Source organism: Mauremys reevesii, linkage group 7 (genome assembly GCF_016161935.1).
Source record: "Mauremys reevesii isolate NIE-2019 linkage group 7, ASM1616193v1, whole genome shotgun sequence".
NCBI lineage: Eukaryota > Metazoa > Chordata > Testudines > Geoemydidae > Mauremys > Mauremys reevesii.
In genome coordinates, this window is record NC_052629.1 from 48,354,904 (window position 1) to 48,378,773 (window position 23,870).

General features: G+C 44.6%; 1 protein-coding gene across 2 annotated transcripts in view; it reads left to right on the forward strand.

The window, feature by feature from the left end:
• The window catches only part of ANK3 (ankyrin 3), a 554,530-nt gene that overhangs the window by 458,141 nt on the left and 72,519 nt on the right, over window positions 1–23,870 (forward strand). Inside the window, exons 1-6 of one of the 2 annotated variants that reach the window (XM_039480796.1) lie at window positions 8,109–8,442; window positions 9,940–10,063; window positions 11,874–11,885; window positions 13,043–13,148; window positions 19,727–19,833; window positions 22,321–22,353. In XM_039480796.1, coding sequence (XP_039336730.1) covers window positions 8,427–8,442; window positions 9,940–10,063; window positions 11,874–11,885; window positions 13,043–13,148; window positions 19,727–19,833; window positions 22,321–22,353 — 398 coding nt within the window. In that variant the 5' untranslated portion in view covers window positions 8,109–8,426. Of the gene's footprint in view, window positions 1–8,108; window positions 8,443–9,939; window positions 10,064–11,873; window positions 11,886–13,042; window positions 13,149–19,726; window positions 19,834–22,320; window positions 22,354–23,870 lie in introns of those variants that run through there. The other variant, XM_039480795.1, reaches the window with a different exon arrangement.

Sequence of the window (23,870 nt, forward strand, 5' to 3'; positions counted from 1 at the left end):
AGGTTTGTTTGCACCTGTTGCATCTTTTCATTAGCAAAGATTTTTACTTCATCAGAGGATCTGAGGATCAACATTTGTCTTCGAAATAATACTCTGCATCACAGGATGGTACAGTAAAAATATTTAATGCCTAGTACTTGCTGTTGAAGTTTGACCTCAGCAAATGTTTGTTTTATAATCAGAGTTGGGAAATAGTCTTGGAATATTCCCACATGATTTCCTTTAGAGCAGGAATTAGTCAGAGTTCCTGACCACCTTCAAAATCATATCCCTTACTGCAGAGGCAGATTTACAGTAAAACACTGAGTGCCCTGGCATGGGGCCCCCTAACGACAGGGAGCCCCAGGGCCAGGCAGCTGTGGGGGCAGAAGTTTGGTCCTGCTGGCTCCTGGGGCTCCTGCTGCAAGCTCCCACCAGCAGCCAAGCTCCCCATCTCCTGAGCCTGCTGCGTTCCTGTCCCTCCCCCCCGCAGTACTGCCCCCACTGCCAAACAGCTGTTTGCCCTTGCTCCGGGAGGGGAGGAGCGGGGCTGCAGCACACTCAGAGGAGGAAGCGGAGAAGAGGCGGGGTGGGGCCTTGGGGAAGGGAGTGGAATTGGGGCAGGGCAGAGCAAAGGCGGGGTCCCCGCATTCCCCCTACACATACCCCCCACATGCCTTGCCATGAGCTGCTCAGGGCAGGGGGCTTGGGTGGAGCAGGGAGCGCCCCCACAACCCCAGCCCACATCCCCCAGCCCTGACTCCTGCACCCCCACATCCCCACCCCCACCCTGAGCACCAAACGGGAGCTCCTGCACGCACACCCCATTCCCACCTGCACCCTGAGCACCAAATGGAAGCTGCCCCAGGTAAGCGCTCCACACTCCAACCTCATGCCCCAACCCTGACCCCCTCCTGCATCCTAACTCCTGGCCAGACCCTACACCCCAACCCCCAGCCCGCTCCTGCACCCTCTCTCCCAGACCCTGCACCCCCAGCCCTGACTCCTGCACCCCCCCCACACCAAGCCCTGACTCTTGCACCCCCTCACACACTCCCAGCCCTGACTCCTCCAGCCCCTTGCCACCTCCTCCCCTGAGCGTGCCACATCCCTGCTCCCCCCCCGCACCAGTGCCTGCCGCTGCCAAACAGCTGTAGCAAGCTCTGGGAGGGAGGGGGGAGGAGCAGGAACGTGGCGCGCTCAGGGGAGGAGGCGGGACCGGGGTGGGGATTTGGGGAAGGAGTCAATTAGGGGCAGGGAGAGGGTGGAGTTGAGGAGGGGACTTTGGGGAAGGGGTTGGAATGGGGGCAGGAAGGGGGTGGGGCAGGGGTGGCATTGGGGCATGGCCGGGGGCAGAGGGGGGTTGAGCACCCACCGGCGCCATTAGAAGTCAGCGCCTATGCCCCAGCCTGCTCCTGCACCATAACTTCCTCCCAAACCCTGTACCCCCAGCCCTGAGCCTCCTCCCGCACCCTAAGTCCTGGCCAGAACCCAGACCCCAAGCACTTTACAATAGGTAGCTAATGGTACAAACAATATTTGGAAAGATCATTAAGTGGTCCGCCGAGACCCTCAGCGATTTTTCAAGTGCTCTGTGGAAAAATAAGTTAGACTACAAAAACAATCAAGGTACCTCACTTTATTTTCATGTACTTCCTATTATAGGAGGAGGATGAAGAAAAAAAGAATGAAAAATGGGGGCGGGAGGGAGATAAGAGAGAATGTTCTTTTTCTTGGCTGGGTCCTAAGGAGGGGACCAAAACATGAAGCTGAGCACAGGGCCTCACTAACCCTAAATCCACAACTGCCTTACTGGTAGATTCTCCAGTGATGAGAAGTGTGCTTGGATGGCGGTTGATTTTTCCTGAAATGGTTCTGATGATTCTGAGGACCCTAGTAATGAAATGAGCCTATTTGTTTGCTTTGTGGTGCTGGTTTTTTACTGTATAATGTGACCAGACTATGATCTAGACTCTTTGGGTGTGAGTTGCAGATTTTAGATGTTGGCTTTTTTTCTACAAATAATCAATTTTATAAATATAGACCTTCCTAATAACAAAGCAGAAGTAAAGCTCTGCTTATAAACTAGAGAATAAGGGTGGGGTGAGTAGTCATCTTGTTTTTAAAGGGACACTCTCATATTTAAGCCTTCCTGCAGGCTTCAGGACTTTTTCTTAAAAATGGGCAAATTGTCCCATATTTTCTGTCTTCCTCCGCCCCCATCAGTACCGGTGGGTCCTGCTGCTGGGCGGATCCCTGCCCACCAGCAGTGAGTCCAGGGGGGAGGTCCAGTGGCTGATGACGGGGGTGGATGTGCAAGGCTGGTGGTAGGGCAAAGATGCAGCTCAGGGCCATCCGCTCCCCCTGCCGGTCTGTCAGCGCAGCCCCTGCTGCATGCCAGCTCTCAGCCAGCAGGGCCCCTGTCCTGTTTCTGGCTGGTGCTGGCTGCACGCTGTGAGCTGCAGTAGCTGGTGTGTGTGGGCAGGTGCCAGGTGGTGGTTACGTGTCACCTCTGCTGCCCACCCATCAGCCCTTTACAAGCTCCCCCTCTCGCTGTCCTCTCCCTGCTTTGCCCCTTCACCGCCCTCTCCCACTCCACTGTTCCTCCATATCCCCTCAGTGTGGAGCGACCTGCTCCCAGCGCGGTGTAGAGAACCAGTCCCTGGTTGGAGTGCTCAGGTCACCAACAGCCTGGCCGACAGGGACCGAATGGCTGGGCAGCAGTTCTGCAGAAAGGGACCTAGGGGTTACAGTGGACGAAAAGTTGAATATGAGTCAACAGTGTGCCCTTGTTGCCAAGAAGGCTAATGGCATTTTGGGTTATATAAGAAGGGGCATTTCCAGCAGATCGAGGGATGTGATCATTCCCCTCTATTCAGCACTGGTGAGGCCTCATTTGGAATACTGTGTCCAGTTTTGGGCCCCACACTACAAGAAGGATGTGGATAAATTGGAGAGAGTCCAGCGGAGGGCAACAAAAATGATTAGGGGGCTGGAGCACATGACTTACGAGGAGAAGCTGAGGGAACTGAGATTGTTTAGCCTGCAGAAGAGAAGAATGAGGGGGGATTTGATAGCTGCTTTCAACTACCTGAAAGGGGGTTCCAAAGAGGATGGATCTAGACTGTTCTCAGTGGTAGAAGATGACAGAACAAGGAGTAATGGTCTCAAGTTGCAGAGGGGGAGGTTTAGGTTGGACATTAGGAAAAGCTTTTTCACTAGTAGGGTGGTGAAGCACTGGAATGGGTTACCTAGGGAGGTGGTGGAATCTCCTTCCTTAGAGGTTTTTAAGGTCAGGCTTGACAAAGCCCTGGCTGGGATGATTTAGTTGGGTTTGATCCTGCTTTGAGCAGGGGGTTGGACTAGATGACCTCCTGAGGTCCCTTCCAACTCTGAGATTCTATGATTCTATGATTTCTTCCCCGACTACCTCTGGCTGGGCCGGTGCCCTGGGAAAGCCCAAGACCCGCCAAGCCCTGCATGTGCCAAAGCAGTGCACAGCGGTGACAGGAGGAAGCCTCTCCACCCCTCAACTAAGCTCTGGAGTGGCAGTGGGGGGGAAAGCGATTTCCAGCCTGTTCACGCTCTGAACCTGCAGGCTCCACAGCAGCACCCAGGGCAGGGGCTTAGCACCCTCTTCACCCTCCTCCCCTCACCCCCTCTGCGTCCTGCCCGCAGGGAGCGCAGGGCTGCTCTATGCCCTAGGCACCCCTCCCTGCCAAGCCACCTCTTTGGCAGGATTCGCTAAAGCCCCTGCAGTCAGGTTCCCTGGGCCCTGGTGCACAATTAATCCTTAGGGCTTAACCCCTTCCTGCCTGTGCTGTATGGGCAGGAAGGGAGAAGCTGCTTCCAGGCGGGGTGGGGTGGGGGTAGGGAAAGGAGATAAGAGAAGAGATGAGATCTGCAAAGACATGGACCAGGTCATCCCTCCCCTCCTGCAATTGCAGCAGCTCTCGTCCCATCCCTCCCACGGTGCTGAAAGGCTGCTGCTGGCCACATTCCAGGGTGAACCCTGACAGAAATCTCGGGTGGGCGGGTGGGGGAAATGTGACCCCGTGTGCCCCCCCCCCCGCCACATCTTGCTTCAAGAAGTTGTGGCACCAGGTACCAGGAGAGGCAGGTCTGTCACAGAGACCCAGCCAGTCATGGAGGGTGAAGAACACCAGGCAAGGAGGGTTCAGTCAGTTGGTCAACCCTGCTGTGTGAGAGAGGTGTACGTGTGTGTGTCGCCTCTCCCTGTCGGGGGGGGAGGGGGGGTATGTGTCATCCCTCCCCGTGTAATCCCTAAAGCTTTAAAGATAAAAAGGTAAATAAAAAGAATACAACAAGGCAGTATTTCTTTTTAACAGGGGCTCAGTCAACTTAATATGAATGTTTGTACTGCATAGTTTTGATTGATTGTCATTGAACTCGCTTGAATATCAGTCATTTTACTCGGTGTCCCGTACTCAGCATAGGGAAATATGGTCACCCCAAATAAGGGCCTTTTCCACTTTCCTGCTGGCCAGCTCTCTCCACTCTCCCAGCAATCAGCCACTCCCCTGAACCAACTCTGACCCCTTATTTTCCAGAGCTGCCTCTCTCGCCTCCTGCCTTCTCCTCAGTGCCATAACAAGGGTGAGGTGAGTGAGGCACTTGCCTCGGGTGCGCAAAGTGGAGGGGCGCAGCTCTACCGCAATTGGTGGCCCTTCGGCAGCAGCTGTGCCACCGCCACTTCTTCGGCAGCAATTTGACGGCAGGTCCCTGAGTCCGTCTCGGAGGGAAGGACCTGCCGCCGAATTGCCGCCACCACTTCATTCATTCTTCAGTGCCAATTCGGTGGCGGGTCCCAGAGTTCCTCTCGGAGAGAAAGACTGTAAACGGTTGGTCGGGGCTCCACCCTCCGGCTGTGGGGAGGGGAGCCACACCGACTCGCTCCTTGTCCCCTCTAACTGGTGGGCGGCAAGAAGTCAGGGTCAGCACCATCTCATGTGTCAGGCCCTCTGGGTCAGGGGGGCTGAACAGCAATCAGTCTCACCACCTTCAGGCCCTCCGGATCAGGGGGGGCTGAACAGCAATCAGTCTCAAGAAGGTTCACAGGTTCAGACCCTCAGGCAGGGGCAGAACACAAGGCACACAGTCAATCAGTGTAAGCCCAGGCCCTCAATCAGGGCGGGGCAGCACAATAGCAGTTCTACGCTCAGATCCTCACAGCAGGAGCTGGGCAATACCAATAGTTCAGGTCCTTGTCGCAGGAGCTGAGCAGTAACACTAGTTCAACTAAGCCCAGGCCCTCTGAGGCAGGGGCTGGGCAACAGAAGTTCAATATAAGCCCAGGCCCTCTGGAGTAGGGGGCTGGGCAACAGCAGTTCAATATAAGCCCAGGCCCTCTGGGGCAGGGGGCTGGGCAACAGCAGTTCAATATAAGCCCAGGCCCTCTGGGGCAGGGGGCTGGGCAACAGCAGTTCAATATAAGCCCAGGCCCTCTGGGGCAGGGGGCTGGGCAACAGCAATACAAAATAGGCCCAGGCCCTCTGGAGCAGGGGCTGGGCAACAGCAGTTCTGTTTAAGGCTCAGGTCCTTGCCTCAGGAGCTGAGCAACTACAAAGTCAGTAAGCCCAGACCCTCTGGTCAGGGCGGGACAACCACCATAGTCCCCAGGGCTCAGGTCCTGGTGTCAGGAGCTGAGCAATGACAACAACTCAGATTAGTGCAGGCGTCTCGGTCTGCGTGGGAGTGAGGGGGAGACTGCCACCCGTGAGTGGGGTGGCAGGGGGGACACAGGCCCACCCACTCCACTGTGTCCCAGCCCGGGGCCCTATTAGCGGCTAGCCCTGCCGCTGGTCAGTGGGGTCCTGACCAAAACACACTGACATGGGCACCTCGGTGCCTATAGCCTGACAGGGGTTGGCTATCCCCGGGCTATATTCCATTTCCCCCTCTACCGGTACCTGCTCCTCGGTCGCCATGGGTTCGGGCCAGTCCACCGGCATGGGGTCTGCAGGACCAGGGCTTGGGGGCAAGTCAGGCAACTCCTGCTGGCAGTCCGGCCAGGCTGGCTCCGGTGGTTCCTCCGGATAACAGCAGGGCGGAAGCGGCGGCTCCTCCTCGTACCGGGCGCGAGGAAGTCCTAGCGGCTGCTCCGGGTTCCGATCCCGGGGAAGTTCCGCGGGTTCCTCGTCGTGCCGGGCGCGGGGCAATGGGGGCCAGTCCTGATCGCCGCCTCAGGTCCTAGAGGGTTCCCAGTCTGGAGCCCCCGCCGGCACGTCTGCTCGCGGCATTGGCTGGCTCCTGACTGAGCTTTGGCGTTCTCCTTTTCTACTTCCTGTCCCGCCCTTTGACTTCTGGGGGGCAGGGACAGGAAGTGGTGACTCAGCCCACTTGGGCGTCTGGGAGGGAGCTCCCTCTGCTGGGCAGGAGGGGAGCCACACCGACTCGCTACAAAGACCCACTGCCAAATTGCGGCTGAAGAATGAATGAAGTGGCAGCGGCAATTCGGCGGTGGGTTCTTCACTCCGAGATGGACTCAGGGACCCGCCGCCAAAGAGCCTGGAGCCGGCCCTTGCCTCTGCGCAAAAAATTCCTTGTTACAGCTCTGCTTCTCTTCACAGTCAGCTATTTTTTTCCCCGGTTTGTATTTCAGTTTTCTCTCTGATCATTCTCAGCTGAATCCTTCTGATATGGAAATGGGGCTCTGGATCTGAGCACCTTTAAATTTGGGAAGAATTCAGATCTGGATCCAAACTTTGTGGCTATCCCTACCTATCTCTATAGTGGGGTTGAACCAAACTATGGGTTCCAAACCCCCCATCAGTGTAGGAAAGTTTAGTACCGATCGGGATCCACATTCCAACTCCTTTGCTTGGGGCCATCTCTCTTCTCAGTAAGTGAGCTTATACATGAGCACGTGGCCAGGGGAGACTTTTTACTGCTTGGCAGTCGGGTTGGCTTTGCCAGACCCGAAAAGTTGAGCTGTGGCTGGGGTCTGGGGAAGTGCTTGTAGCTATGTGGTTATACGCTGAGGATTAGCCACAATTGATGAAGGCCTTTGGAGGCTCTGTAACTAGCACTTCAAGGATTTGCATTTTGATAAGAGTGGAGCCTTCGGGATCTAACCCTTCATGTTTGATTTTCGCCTGCAATGCGCCTGTCTCCTTCTCCGCCATTCTGCTGCCAGCAAGACTGCGGCTGCAGCGGGGGAGGCTGAGAGCCCCCCCCCCTTGTTGTCTCGCCCCCACTCAGGCTGCTGCGCTGTGCTCCTCTGCTGCTCTGCTCCGGGTGTGCTCGCAGCGCAGAGAAAGGGATTAAAGCGCCCACACAGAGGCCTTTGGAGATCACCGTGTTGCTCCCTTTCACACCGCTGCACAGGCACCCCGAGTGGTGCAGCAAAGCAGCACAAGACACACTGTGGAATGGGTGGAGGAGAGAGACAGGGGGAGAATTTTCCAGCTGACCCAGAGATTCTACTCCCAGCCACCCACCCACCCATCTCCTGTTTCCTGCGGTTCTCTCGTGGTGGCGGAATGACATTCCCCCTCCTTTCTCACCACCCACCAGAGACGAGAGGTCTCTGTGTTGCAGACAGGCTAGCCAGGACCTCGGCCATCGCTGGCTACTTGTCTTGTTGTTCTCTGACAGGGGCTGAAAGATTGCACTGCAAGAAGGTTCTGGTTAGCGCTGGAGCCAGATTTTCCTCAAAGCCCTCGAGTCCGCTACAGAGCTCAAAGGCAACCCCTTCCGCCCCTTCACCTGAGAATAGCCATAAAGAAGCGTCTGTCGTATCCGTTGCCTGCTTAGCAGAGATCTGAAAAATCACTGTCAGCTCAGTGGCACTCCCTGGTCCAACCAACACTTTAGTGTATGTACCTTTGTCTCTTAGCCCTGTGTCTGTAATGTCGCATTTATACTAGTTCAGCTGGAATCTCCGGCCAACGGAGTGCTGTGCCTAGCTCCGTTTTCCTTGATTTTAGGCAGCCCCCGTCAGTACTCTGTTACATGTTTAGCCTCTGAGCCTTCCCTTGGTGTCAAGTTACAGAAAAGCTACACCCTAGCAGGACCCCTATTTACATACAAATAACTCAAGTGCTTGCATTTATGTCGCCATTCAAGAGGCTTGCCAAAGAAGTTTTAATCCAATCAGAAGAATCTTTAAAAGGAAGTCTGTAGAGTGATTAAAAAGGATCTTAACTTCAAATAAGTTGTCATTATTTTTCACTTTGTTTCATATTTGCAAAGATTTTTTTTATCTGAGTTGGGAGGACAAAGATGCACATTTCTTAAAATACGTACGAAGAGATCAAGGTGTTAAGAAGATCTCAGTTGTGTGGAAAGTGAATATGACCCACAGGGATTAGTTTGCTTGTGCTGGTTTGGAGATTAACTCCTAATCACTGCTTAAAGACTAATAGGACTAATAGGAATTCTTGGAAACATCAGGAAAAAAAATCTTATAGACCAGACTGGTGAAAATGGCTTTCCAAAACAGTAAGACTTTTAAAGTTAAATTTAGTATTTAATGTTTTTTTCAGAATGTTATGCTCTATAATATATTACAAACATTTTAGCCTTTAAATTGTTACTTAAAATAATCTCTGTTGCTGCGTTGCAGTAGAAAGTTGATCTGTTTATTTTGTCGTTTTCAAACAGTAGCTGAAAGGGTATTTTTAGAATTGATTGGTAGTTTAAAAACAGCTCAGTCTGTGGTTTCCTGAGTTAAGTGAATGGAAAGTCTAAACTCTACTGAATGAAGAAATTGGAAAAATATAGCTGAGTTTTATGAATCAGTCACCTTTGTGAATGCAACATGTGAACTTTTTTTCTCTTTTGTGCAACTTTTATGTACTCAAAAACGTGTTCAACAAGAACAGTGTTCAACAAGAAAAGGGAAAGAGTTTGAATTTATAAATGTAATAAATTTAGTTACAGTGCTCTGTACTCTGTATTATAGAGAGGACAGGAAAGAAAATCCTAAAACCACAAGGGGCATATTTTAGACCTGCTCTGTCACTGCTGGAATGTAGTTTTCAGTATGATGTAATGGTGTTCAGATGCACTTAGTGAAAGCAAGTTAGTTAGTTAACCCTTTCTAAGGGTCTGTGTTCTTTTTAAAGAGCAGCTTTTATTACTTTCAGTTTTCCTTTTTGCTTTTTACAAATTTATCAGTTTTACTTCACAATTAATATCTAGACAGCTGTTAGTTCATATATATCTAGCATTGTTGAAATTAGCACAGTCATTGGGGTGAATTTTTAACTTCAGATTCTTAGTAATTCAAGAATAATTTAGATATATGTTTTGCTCTAATCTATGCTAGTATTAGTCATGATGTCACTCCCCCATCATATACAGTAATGAAGATTCTTGACAAATGATTTACTTTATCTTAATAAAATGATCATACTGCTAGGAACCTCAGCATATATTAATGTAAAAAGCATTAAGAAAAATCTAATACTAATTCAAGTTTGGAAAATGTTTGGGAGAAAATAAAAAGAAGTGGTGGGCCTGGCCTTCTATTCAGTGTCCGTTCAAACATGCTTCACTCTTCAATGCGAGTCCGCAAACAGATAATGACTAAAAACTGCTATTAAATATTATAGAATGACCTGTCTATAGAAAAGACATTCATCTTCATGTCTTTTTTTGTAAGGAAGGGGCAAAGACGTTAAGTGGTGTTTAACCCATAGAGAGAGGTTTAGGTTGCAAGAATAATTGGCTAACTTCCTTCCCGGTATAACTCTTGAATCAGTGGATGTATAGAATCAAGAACTTTGGCCCCTTATACTAACCACTTGTATAGAATTTTTTTCAAACCTATGCAGATGGTAGATAATTGACATTCTACTATGGAAAAAAGCCTCTGGAGATGTGATGTGACTGATTCCTTCCACTGCTTTCGAACAAGTATATTATGAATTGCTGAACACATGAACATTTATGTTACATGTAACTTCTGATTTCAGTTTGCTTTTAAACTGGCAGGTGAGGATGCAATGACAGGTGATACAGACAAATATCTTGGGCCGCAGGATCTAAAAGAGTTGGGAGATGATTCTCTGCCTGCTGAAGGATACATGGGCTTTAGTCTAGGAGCCCGCTCTGCCAGGTATTGTATTTAATGTTTTTAATTTTCATACTTCATCACAAGTACACTCTGTTTCAAATCCAGTGCATTTTTTCACGTTACCAAAATCAATTTTAAATAAAAAATGGTGGTTGCATGTTTCAGCAATCTGATAATCACTTATGTTTAAAATATACATTCATTGCTGTTTGGTTTTGTATTGTTAATTCATGTTGGCTTAATTGTGGCAATGATACAGAAAATTAATTGTTCATTTTTTCTGGTATCCACTCATGCTCTAGAAATATAAAAAGTGCTTCTTTTCAAACAGCTGGTAACCTACATAGAACATCTGTCTAAAAACTAATACAGACCATCTAGCAAAAACAAGCTTCTTTCAGTCATTAGCACATGTTTATATATTCCCTACTGTGCCTGCTTTATCAGAGGAATGTAAACACCATAGACTAAAACCAGAAAAAATGAATGATATTCCTTTGGCTATATCAATACATTTGTTTCTTTAAAGGTGCAAATTAAGAATAAAATAGAAACATTCAATATAAAAATATTCCAAAAACAAATTAATTGTTTACACTTTTATTGTTAACCCAAATCCATTACCCTATTTCATTTGCTAGGGAATAAACAGATTTCTCTTTGAGGAAAATAGGTCAATATTTCAAAACAGATATTACAGAACACTGTTGATTTCAACCCTTGTGTTTCTAGCACAGATGTTTGGATTGTTGAACATTTTTACTAAAACTTATTGAATTGTACAATTTGCTTGAAACAAACAAAGCTATATGTGCAGAGATTACTTCCACAGTTGTGGACTAGCAGGGTGTTTACTGATAGTTGAATTATTTTGAAGCTAATAATTAAACCTCACAAGCCAGAGCCCTGAGGACTTTTTCCTATAGTTTAATGATCTGTTGTAAAAAGTTATTTCATTGTCTAACAGTGAATGGCATCTCCCATAAGGTAAAGCTTGATGTTTATTTTTCACTCTTGTTTGTTGTGGCTGCATTAGATATTGAAGCATGCACTTTGACTTTGCTCATTTAGTAATGCTCTGTATTCTTTTGTTTTGCTTATAATCCTCAGGTAATGTAATAAATGTTTATATTAGCATACATCTAGAAGAGATCTTAAAGGACTCTTAAAAATAGTCTGTGTGTTAGTTAGAAGATAAGCAAAATTACTTTTACAGGAAAATCTAATAGTTTTATATGGTTAAATAACATAGTTAACCATCTTAATTTTAAAATATAAGTTATATTATGAACAAAGCCCATCAATATGCTGTAGTCTGAGTATGTGGTAAATGTTCAAGTACATAAGTGGGGAAGTGGGGGTGAAGAGAATGCAGGTAATGCACAAAATTCTGCTCTAAGATCTCCATGATAAATGTCACCTGTTACTCTGCTCTCCCCACTTCTGTAACTTCCATGCAGGTGAGTGGGAAAGCAGAATATCCAAGGTGAGATCTATCATCTATATCTAAGAATGGAATTTTACCTCCTTTTTTTTTCGCTTGAGATAATTCTAAGGCTTTCATACTTCTGATTTTAACAGCACCATTATTCTTTGTTTCTGTGTAACTCATTCTTACATCTGCATATGTATATGTTATGCTCAGAGGAGACAAATATATAGTGCCTTTTCATGTAATTTATTACATTTAGCAAAAAGCACACTGTGACTTTATCCTATTATTGATTCTGAGTGTAACATTAAGAAAAAATACATTAAATATGTCATCCAGCCATAGCATTTTGCTTTTTCCTGTCTGATTCCTCGCTTTCTATTTCTCCTGTTTCTTTTCCCTATAAATTTCTTTAAATAGTCCTAAAGTCAGGTAAGAAGGCATGACACCCTCATGACTTTTCTCTGCTATTGCCATTGCTCATTTTCATTTTACTCAGCATTGTGAAGTGGCATGCATTTTTGTGTTTAATATTAGAAAATATTATTTTTTATGGTGACATAACAAATATGACACGATTTCTTTACAGCCTTTATAATTTAAAAAGTTTGATTAATGTATGCTTATAATAATAAAGGTTCCAATTCTGATTCCATTAAAATTAGCAGGGTGCAGTGTAATGAGAAATTTAATGAATATTTTGAGGAACTTAGAAAAGTTCTAGTAACAAGTACAAGGTGCATGTAGTAAATTGTAGAGCTTTAAATTGAAAAAAGATACTTGTTTAAAATCATATTCATCTTTCTAGATGCTGTTTTTTTTGTTTGAATTTCTTTTTTAGTCACTTAGCAAGCATGTCTGAACTTGTAGCATGTTTTCTAACACATACTATATGTATCTTCCAGGGCTAAATGCAATATGTGCCCACATTTATTTTCTTTAGTCACAGCATATTCAGATTTGTCATTCTTAATTTCCAAAGTGTATAACATTGGCAAAATAACACCAAAAACTAATGTATTTCCTCACTCTTTCCTTGTGAACAAGGAACCTTTTTTTTACAAATTACTATGTTTTTAATTAGTGGAAAAATGAATAAATAGGGTTTTCATAATAAAGTTAAAAGTAGCTCAGCCCCAAAAAGCTGAGACAAACTTTGAAAACAGAACCGGTTTAAGACCCTGATCCTGCAGTTTGATCTATGTGGGCAGAGCCTGCACAGACACAGAACCCCAGTGAGGTCAGGATCCACCTGCATGGATTCAATTGCAGGATCAGGGCCTAAAAGGGTTTTGGACATTTTTCAGAGCTAGCATAAATATCTGAATATATTTTTGCATAGATTTAATCTCAGTCCGAACACCAAAGCAATAAGCAAGCATTCCTGGGACTATTGGTTATGAGTATGATAGAAAAGAAAATAACATTGTAAAAAGTTTAATATTCGATTTTTTAGTGTCTCATTTATTCTACTTCAGCGATTATGTATATTTTATCATCTTTTGCATTTCCCTGGAAGTTGCATGTATTAATTTTTTTTTGTTCATCCCATTGTCATCTACATGTTCTATGGTAAATTGTAAATACAGCAGCCTCCGCTCCTTCAGTTCGGATAGGTCCTACACTCTGAACAGAAGTTCCTATGCACGAGACAGCATGATGATTGAAGAATTGCTGGTACCATCAAAGGATCCGGTATGTGCTTTGTACCACCTGGCTAGTGTTTATGTTTTATCTATATAAGGCCACGTTCTTCAGTCTTTTTACATTGCTTACTGAGACCACTTACCATGTCCATTAACCTGAATGGGGGAAGAAAGGGGTTGAAATAAGGACTGAAGGATTTGCTCCATTGTGGGCTTGATCTTGCAAGAAGCAGAGCACTCTGGTCCTGACCCAGCAAAGCATGTAAGCACATAATTAACGGTGATCATGTGAGTAGTCCCGCTGAAGTCAATGAAACTACTTGTGTAGTTAGGCATGCCCTTAAATGTTTTGTAGGATTAGGGCCAAAGTACTCAGCAGCTTGCAGGATTAATCCCTATGTTCACATGTGTTATTGCAGCCTTTTTATGCAGTAATACAAACCATGGACTAAGTTCTGCCCATTTGTGCACTTGTGGGATGCCCTTGATGTCCCTCACATGCATCCAAAGGGAAGAATTTGGCCTTGTGGTTATGATTAAGCTATTTTCACTAACTTTTAACATAGTTTAAAAGTTTGTATAATGATTAATTCAACAAAAGTTGAATCTAGAGCTGCTTACAGTGTGGGAAAGAACTTATAAAAGTTAATAGTGGTTATAACTAGATGCTGTTTGCTTTGTTTTGAGTTCTCAGAATTTGCTAGACAGACTTTTTAAAAATTTAAAATCTGATTGATTTATTCTAGTAAATTAACAGAAAAGCTATAGATTTGTTCAGAAGTTGAATAAAAAGTTTCATGTCAGTTTTGAGGTAAAAGGATAGCATAGCTGTATTGTGAATTATCTTCATAATACTTGAGGTTTGATCCAGCAGATTTTTATTCATGCACTTAGGGTGAAATTGACCCCTGTTCAGAAGACTAGCACATACCTCTTAAGTCCCACTTTTGATTGTTAAACAAGTATTAAAGGAGGTTGTTGTGCTCCATTAACCTACTGTGTATTACGAAGGAGAACTAGAAAATGAAGCATAACTTATCAGTAATTGTGTCTTAGATCTGTTGTGAAGAATATTGGGTAACTGTACTTTTGAGGCAAACTCTATTCTGCATATGCTGTCACAGACTCTACTTTCTCTAGATTAGTGGTTCTCAAACTTTTGTATTGGTGATCCATTTCACATAGCAACATAGTGCGACCCCTCCCCCCCAATAAATTAAAAACACTTTTTTATATATTTAACACCATTATAAATGCTGGAGGCAAAGCAGGGTTTGGGGTGGAGGCTGACAGCTTGCAACCCTCCAGGTAATAACCTCACGACCCCATGAGGAGTCCCGCTCCCCAGTTTGAGAACCCCTGCTCTAGAGGATCTCACACAAGACTTAGTTCTGGAGCTCTCATTAATGCTGATACTGAGCAATACTGTAAAGCATTGGTCCCCAACCTTTTTATACCCAAGATCACTTTTTGAATTTCAGGGCAACCCAGGATCTACCTCACTCTTTCCCTGAGGCCCTGCATCTTCCCCAAAGCCTCACCCTGCTCACTCCGCCCCCCCACCCCATCGCTCACTCTCCCCTACCCTCACTCACTTGCACTGGGCTGGGGTAGGGGGTTGGGGTTCGGGAGGGGGTGCAGGCTCTGGGCTGGGGCCGAGGGGTTTGCAGTGTGGGAGGGAGCTCTGGGCTGATCCTGGGGCAGAGGGTTGGGGTGCAGGAGAGGTGAGGGGTGCAAGCTCTGGGAGGGAGTTTGGGTGCAGGAGGAGGCTGGGGCAGCGTGTTGGGGTTCAGGGGGGGTGCGGGCTCTGCGAGGGAGTTTTGAAGCAGGAGCTGGCTGCTTGCGGGAGCGGTGTGGGGATGGGACTGGCAGGGAGTCTGCCTTAGTGGCAGTCCCGCTGCGCCACTGGAGGTCATGATCGACTGGGAGATCATCTAAGATTGACCAGTCGATCGCGATCAACCAGTTGGTGACCACTGCTCTAAAGGCTCTTTTTCATGTCTAACCTTCATTTTTATGATTTCAATTTTGTAATAGCGAATACAATTCACTGCAAGTAGAATTTTGTGCCCTCTAAGACAGAGGCCAGGCTGGGGTCTTCCTGAAAATCAAATATGGAATGTTATTTTAATTTAAATTTAATTGCTCTTAGGACTTTTGTTATGATCAGGAAAGGCTACAGAGTGTAATTATTATTGTAAGTTTGGGAAGGATGTGCAAGTCCAGTACCAGCTGGGTGAATTGCAGACACTGCAGATGAAGTAACATCATCTGTATTGTTCACTATTTTGTGTCCATGGTGCAGAGGGTTCTATTTGCCTTTGTGGACATTTCAAATTTTTGATGACCCACCAGAGTTTGATCAACAGATGCGTGCTGCCTAAGACCTGTATGTCCAACTAACAGAGGGGACAGCATACCAATCTGATCCTCTCTCAAAGTTATCTGCAGGAAGACCTGGCCGCAGGATCTAAAATATTGGTGGCTGTTAATACTTCCAAGAGATCTGTTTTGAGTGAAACCGATTATCTACTGTAGGTGTCTGCAGTTTTTCAGAAAATAATGGACCAAACAATAGAGAGCCTTTCCCTGGAGTTTGTTATTTGGAGAGTATGCTGATTACTGGACAAAGCACTAGGAAACACTAAATATATTTGCAAGCAGTCTTACAGCAGCTTTGCTGGGCAGGCTTGCATCTCCATCCCTGGCAATGTGCTATTTTGGGGGCAGATTTTACTTAGGGCATAGCGTAATGGGAAAAGAAGTGGCAGTGAGTGTAGCTCCCTTCTTCACAAGTATGATGGAATTGTGGCATTTTCTCATCTACTAGTTTACTATGGCAATTTTTTTATGCCGGACCTATCTTCCAAGATATATGCTGTAATGGAGGATAGAGCTCCATGACACTGGTCCCCTGAGTGCCTGCAAGTATTTAAGCTAACAATGGGAAAATTGCTAACTGCCCCTTTTTTGATGCACTTGTCATCAAATCTTGGCTTTCTCCCTAATTTTGTCCTGCTATGTTTCACATGGGGAAGTTGGTCAGTAATTTTTTTCCCCACTGGGTTGGGGCAGTAATTTCACACTATTTCCCCCCAAACAGTGGAAAAAATCCTTGTTCCTGTTGCCTCCCACACATTACATTAAATACACAAATGTTGGCAGTTTGCATAATTTTGAAATAATAATCTGTCAGATTGGGGTTAGCTAAATTTTGTAACTGAACCTCAAACCAGACCATGAACCTTTTGGGATTTACCTTAATTTAGCTTTTATACCTGTACAACCATATGATAAATCATCATGTGATTTTTTTTTAAAGTCACATAAATCCAGGGTAATAGAAATTGATGGGATTGGCATTTCCACATGAACTTGAAAGTCAAGGCATCCTGATGAAAATTTATCCTCTCCGTGGAATATGGAAGAATTACTAATGCCATGTTGAAAAGGATTAGAGAAACTGCCTGTGTTAAAAGTTAATTTATCATTCTTGTACAATGGCCTGGCTAGCATATTGTAGGTATTCAACATTTGACATACTTTAGCATGCTACATGCCCATAATTATTGTTGTCTGCTTACTGGAATCATTGCACCTGATTGTCTGAAGTAAGTGTTTTACAGAAGAAACAAACCCTAATAAAAGAGCTAACCAAAAGAAGAGAAAATAAAAAAAACTATGTCTGATGTACAGTTGTACCGATGACGGAGCAAAGTTGTACCCTGAAGATTTTTAAACATGCTGTGAGGATATTGATTTTCTTGAAAACAAAGCCAAAATTCAAGAAACATTTAAAGAAAAAAACACTGAAAATGAGTAAAATGAGGGATGCAGGTTCTAGCCTAAAACAGACACTTACTGGCTGTTTATCTTATGAAACCTTCTCAGTGGAGGACTTTCATATGTCTGTGCTGGAATTTGTTGGATTTATGACTAGAACTGAAATTCCCATTTAAAAGGATTTGTTTTTAAATTACCTTTAATGCCAGTATATAAAGATGGAACCAATACATTATTCCCAATACAGAAATGTTTACCATCTCAGCTTAGATCTGAGTAATTTGTGTTCAAAGCAGTTCATGAGATTCAGGTCTAAAAAATGTAAGATAAAAGATCAGATAAAAGGTCAGAGAGTACTTGCTATCTTTATTCATGTTTTGGGTACAACCAAAAATATCTTATTTATCAGAAGCACTAAAATTTTGAGCAGAGTGATCTACCCAACCATTAGACAGGCTTTTGGTACTGAGTGACAAGCACATTGACTGAGATTGTTTTCTTGGAGTGATGTCTGACAGTGCTTCCTGCATGTTTTAGTGGCATTCACATCACTTGCATTCCTCTCAGAAAATATGCCCATGCAGTATTTGATGATTTAAACAGTATAACTGGTTTAAAAAAAAAAGTTCAGCCATGATGCACTTCACCAACACAATCCGAAAGAATCTATGGAACCACAACATGGCATTGTCCCCAAAATGCCTCTATATGGGATGGTGAAAACTGAAATGAGTTACTGCCCTGAAGAGAAAGTTCTTTTGAGTTCTATTTAATTCCTGCAAAAAGGACAATTTCACTCTGTGATGCAGTAACACTTTAGGGGCCCAGCTGAAAGTCTGTCAGTGTTATTCTAGTGCGATTGATTTATCAATATTTGAAATTCAATTATAACTAGGGTTTCCATGACTTCTGCAGCAGCTGGTGCAACTGTCCCGGGAGCCACCTGAGCAGCTTGGGCAGCCCCTGGGCCAGTTGTACTGGCTGCTGCTGGGGCAGTCTCACCCCACCCCCCAGCAGCAGGAGTTTAGGTGTGGGGGGGCTCAGGGCTGGAGGTTGGGGTGCGGGACTCCCTGGAAGAGTGACAGGAACTCCCCTCCTTCAGCTCCTAGCGCCATGTGCTTCCTCTGCCCACAGGCACCGCCCCTGCAGCTCCCATTGGCCGTAGTTCCCAGGCAATGGGGCTGCAGAACCGGGGCTTGGGGCAGAATGGAGGCAGCACGTGGAGCTCAGGAGCCTGGTAGGGAGCTTGCCCCAGCCCTGCCAACGCTCCCCCGCAGTGCTCCCAGATTGCGCACCCCTCCGAGCACCTGCGGCACCCACCGGGCCATGCCCCCCCAGCACTTGCAGCGTGCCCCCTCCTCCCCCAAGCACCCACACACACCCTGAGCACCTGCGCCCCCCCGGGCCGTGCCCTCCTCAAACACCTGTGGGCCCCCCAGCCATCTCCCCGAGCACCCACGGTGCTCCCCAGGCCGTTCCCCGCAAGCACGACCCCCAAGTTTTAGTCAGAGGTATTAACACCTCTACCCCGATATAACGCTGTCCTCAGGAGCCAAAAAATCTTACTGCGTTATAGGTGAAACCGCATTATATCGAACTTGCTTTGCTCCACCGGAGCACTGCTTTACCGCATTATATCTGAATTCATATTATATCGGGTCACGTTATATCGGGGTAGAGGTGTAGTAAAAGTCATGGACAGGTCAGGGGCCATGAATTTTTGTTTAGTGCCCATGACCTATCCATGATTTTTTATTACAAATACTCGTGACGAAAACATAGCCTTAATTATGACAGTAGGGGGCCAATACTGTGCAGAGTTAAACAGTGTTGAAGTGTGTGAGTAGGGGGAACAGCCTTCCATGAAAAATTCCCAGAATAACTCAAGTGATACAGAAAGCAAATACCACATCCCGCCATAGGTTGGCACACTGACGGCCTGATTCTGCAGTTCCAACACAAGCTAAACATCCAATTAAGTCAACAGGAGCTTTGCGCAAGTATGGATTAGAAGCAGAGCCGTCCCTTGGGTAAAGCAAATCAGGGTGACCGCTCCGAGCCCCGTGCTTTGGGGGGCCCATGCTTCGATAGCATTGTGAAGAGGCAGATGGGCGAGTGGGCTGAGGAGGTGAATGGGGAAGCGAGAAGCAGGCTGGCAGTGGGGGAGAGGAGGAGCCCCCCTCCCAGAACCACCTCCTCCCCCAGTGCCTCTTGCCCACCAGTGGCCCCACCGATCAGCACCTCCCACTCCCCAGCTCCTACTGTCTGCTGCGGCTCAGATATTTCATGGCTTCAGGAGGCGCTGGGGGAGCGAGGAACCCAGGGGAGGGGGCAGAACTGGGTGGGGAAGGGGTGGGGGTGGGAAGAGGCAGGCTGGGGTGGGACCTGGGGAAGGGATGGAGTGGGGGTGGGGGCTGGGCCTTAGAAACTCAGCTCCTATGTTCTGGGGCCTGCACCCCCCTAGGGTTGGCCCTGGTTACAAGACTTAACCCTAGGTGGATTGCCCAGGAATTTTCTGCACAAGCAAACAATTCTCCATAGCTTTTTCTTGACCTTGCATGTAAATACAAATTGGACAAAAGTGTGGGAGAGAGAACTGTAAGGGATGCAGCAAAAGCAGAAAAAGAGGAAATTTAACGTGCTGTAGGATTCATTTAACCTGCTTTGAGAATTCTATGTTTCCTAGGTCAGTAATTTGCAGCTGCTAGAGCAGAGAAATGTCAGTAGGAGTGTGTGCAGAGGAAGTAATTCTAACTGTAAAATGACAGAGTTGAGATGTCCTGGGCAGAAATGTTTGACTTTTTCATGTTGATTTTAAATATCTGTTTGTTTATCTTTTTGAAGCACCTGACATTTCCAAGGGAATTTGATTCTGATTCTCTCAGACATTATAGCTGGGCTGCAGACACCTTGGACAATGTTAACCTTGTCTCAAGTCCCATCCATTCTGGGTAGGTCATTTAACAGATTTCCTTTGTCATTAAGTGTGAAAATGTACTGTTATGTGGACATTAAAATCTACTGAAATTGCTGGTAATGGTTCCAGTCCTACACCAGTTAAAAAAGCCAATGGCAAAACTCTTGTTGACTTCAATGAGAACAGGGTCAGGTCTAAAGAAAATCAAGAATTACATAGAAAGAAAGAACTTGAATTTCAGCCTTCCACAAGGTTTCATCTGAGATGTGAGCATGGATTTCTGAGACAGGCAGGGACTTAATCAAAGGCCTCTCAATAGTGTTATTAGGAGTTGTGAGTTCAAGTCTTGCATCTCATCGTGAAATTTTTCCTTCATGCTTAATTTCCTAGGCGCAAGGAAAAGCTGAAATCCCACAGGGAACTTCCTGTAATAAGCTTGTTTTGCCTTTTCTGTTGCTTATGCTTTGCTTTTAAATGTCTTAGGATGATTTTAGTTATGTTGTATTAAATTGTTCTAAATATGAAATTAGAGATACAATGCTTCACTTGCTGTTCACTTTTCCATAAAAAATGAGAGCTCATAATTTAATCTTCTTTTATTTGCACCAAACCTTCCCTTTTCCCACCCCAACAAAAATTTTCTTTTGACGTTAATTACACAATTCACTACCAATAAAGCATCACTATTATTGCAGTGTTTCTCAGTGGTACCACAAGTAATTGAGATATGGGTGATGTTTGAAATGCATATTGTACAATTTTCCAGTTAACAAGTATAAATAACCAAAGGGAATTCTGTGTAACACATGAGCTTACCTAATATCAATATTTGTAGTAAAATTTTCAACAAGAACAGGAAACAAAATTCTGTATTCCTTTTCACTGATTTCTGCCCCCTCCCTCCTCACACACATACATTTTATGACTAGCTTCACTTATAATGTAAAGGGTGCATTTTAAACCAACAAGCTCCAAGAGATTCAGAGTTAAGGGTAAGGTCCCAGTTCAGCCAAGCACTTAAGAATGTACCTAAGCAGAGTACAAATATAAAAGATGAGGACTAACAGGTAGAATTTTAGGTCCCGATCCAGCAAAGTACCTAAGCATGTGCTTAACATTGAAATCAGAGCTTCAAGGAGATTCAGCTCTAAGACTAAAAATTTACCCATTAGTATTGTTATTTTAGCTGAAATTGCCCTCCTGCACAGACCCTAACAATCATAGACAATTTTGCATGGGCTTTATCCTGCATTCCTTGCATACCTAAAATTCCCAGCCATATCTTAGAGTGTCCCTCTACAACTCTATCTGCAGAGCACTTGCCAACTTTGTGCTCCCAGATTAGGGAGAGCAAGGCACAATCATCTCCCGCTTGGCTATCCCTTTTCCCCATGTACACATGTTCAGAAGAAATGATCTAAAATTTGTCCCATGTTCTTAGTTCACCAAAAAAAAAAGGGGGTGGGGGATTTTGGTGTGCAAGGAATGGAAGATCTAGCCCCAAATCACCGAACATTCGCAAAGGAAGGAATTATGGCATTAATTTAAAATCTTCTGGCTTTTCTCATTTTAAGCCAAGGTATTTTTTTCATGTTGTTCTTTGAGTTTAGGTAAGTCTTTCTACCAGTGTGTGCTCTGCATCTTTCCCTTAATAAGCATTACACTGCTCAGAAATCTGCTAAGAAACCTGCAACTTACAGATGGGTAAAGAACAAATTTGCTGGAATAAACAACATAGGTTCTTATGACTTAAATTTTTCAGGTGTAACCCTGTATACCCACTTCTCCCCATGTCTGCATGTTGCATCTTTTGAAACCTTGGTTTCCTTGGCTCAGTGAAAGAATTAGTACACCAACATTATTTTAATAAGAAACACAGAAGACTTGGATCCTAGGCTGTAAATATACTATACGTTAGATTAAGCACAGTGCATTCCCATATCTATAAACTTTCAAAAATTCAATTTGAAGAGAAATTTAATGAATGGCTTATGGGAGTTACATTTTTTTCAAATGCTTAGCTGTATATATATCTTCATATACTGTAGTTTGGAAAATAAACTGCTGTATGCAAGCACAATGGTTGATTTTCCAAGATACACAGTGAAGCATGCTTGTGGGTATGACACAAATTCAAAGAACCCATGTCACATTGAATTCTGTGTTGATCTATGATAGGCACAAAAGCTTGTGGAGTCTTTTCAGTTCTCCAACCACTCATGCAACTCCCAGAAATGCTAATGGAAGTTATAGGCCAATCCTGAGAGGAGACATAACTCTTAAATTAATGCTACATTTAGGAAAGATTTTTTTCAGTGTACAGTGTATTGTGCATTAGAAAACGTGATACAGTATATATAAAATGGAAGCCAAATCATTTTTAAAGTTGGCCCTCAAATGCATCGCTTTCATTATTTTTCTGATGGTTACTTTTCTTTGGCTAATTATTGACATTTTCTGTTGCTTGCTTCTAATTATCTTATATTAATTTTTCCCATTTGCTTTCTAAATTATTTTGCAGCTATTCCTCTCCACTTCCCCAGTATGATTCAAGGTGATAACTATGTCCTTTCTGTGAATCCTCATTTAGTTTTATTTATGTCAACTCTCTGTCCACAGTTGAAGTGTGCGTAGATGTTTGTAGTGCATCCTCTTATATCCTCTGTCTTTTGTTTATTTTAAAGTAGAAATGTTCACTCTTTAGCTTTTAGCTTTGTATTTCAGAGATCATACTTTAGCTGACTTTATTAGACAGGCCTTAAATTAGGTAAACATCAGCTACTAATCCTTTTGATAGAAACAGTGCATGAAGTATTATTTGAAAATATTATTCATGAGAATTATGTTTTTAAAAGAGAAAATCACCACTTTAAAAATTAAATGAGTAAAATGTTATTGGCAATAAATCCATTTTTCATATAGCTGGCAATGTGTAAAGATTGGACTGTTTAGGCTTAGTATTTTGGTAACGGCTTGTAGCTTGTGTTCTTTCTGATCCTGCTTGGGTTTGCCACTAATGCACTGTCAAGTGTAGCATATTAACCAGGTGAATAACATTGCCTTAATCTTTCCTTTTATATGTGATTGTTTGATTACATGAATATCTTTTGTTATATTAATTAAGAATTGGGCTAAAATACGCAAGTATCTGCATACATGATGGACAGTTATCCTATCTGTGGGGCAACATACTAGGGCAGGAATAACCTGTATGAGATATGAAGCAACCAGGCCAGGGACCACCCTTGCCAAAACTCACAGGCAAATACCCTTGAAACTCCAGCCCTGTTGCAGTATGTCCTTTAGCAGCTCCCTCAGCGGAATATTCACAAAGTGTACGTCTCTCAGGTTATGGGTGAACAGCAACAACGGTTGTGTTCCACTTGGCTGCCTCTTTTTCCTGTGTACACATATTTAATCTGAATTAGCCCCATATTTTTAGGTGGCAAAAATTGGGGAAAACTAAAAAGGCAAACAAAGCAAAACCGTAAAAGAGTCCACTTAATATTTCCCTCTCTGTGACAAAGGTCTGTGTGCCCTTGCTTAATATTTTACTTTGTTTTGTAAATTTTAATGGCAATACTCCCTGAAATCTTTTTGCAGCTTGTCAGCAGCTGGCTTCCTGCCCATTAGATTTGAAGATCATGCCATGGACATTTCCTTGAGTGTGCTCTGTGAAATCCTACTGATATCAGTAGTGTTGGCCATCTACCAGATCAGGGGTAGGCAACCTATGGCATGCGTGCCAAAGTTGGCACGCGAGCTGATTTTCAGTGGCACTCACACTGCCCAGGTCCTGGCCACCGGTCTGGGGGGCTGTGCATTTTAATTTAATTTTAAATGAAGCTTCTTAAACATTTTTAAAACCTTATTTATTTTACATACAACAATCGTTTAGTTATATATTATAAATTTATAGAAAGAGACCTTCTAAAAACGTTAAAATGTATTACTAGCACGCAAAACCTTAAATTAGAGTGAATAAATGAAGGGCTTGGCTACACTTACAAATTTGCAGTGCTGCAGCAGGGTGTGAAAACACACCCTCTCCAGCGCTGCAAATTGCGGCGC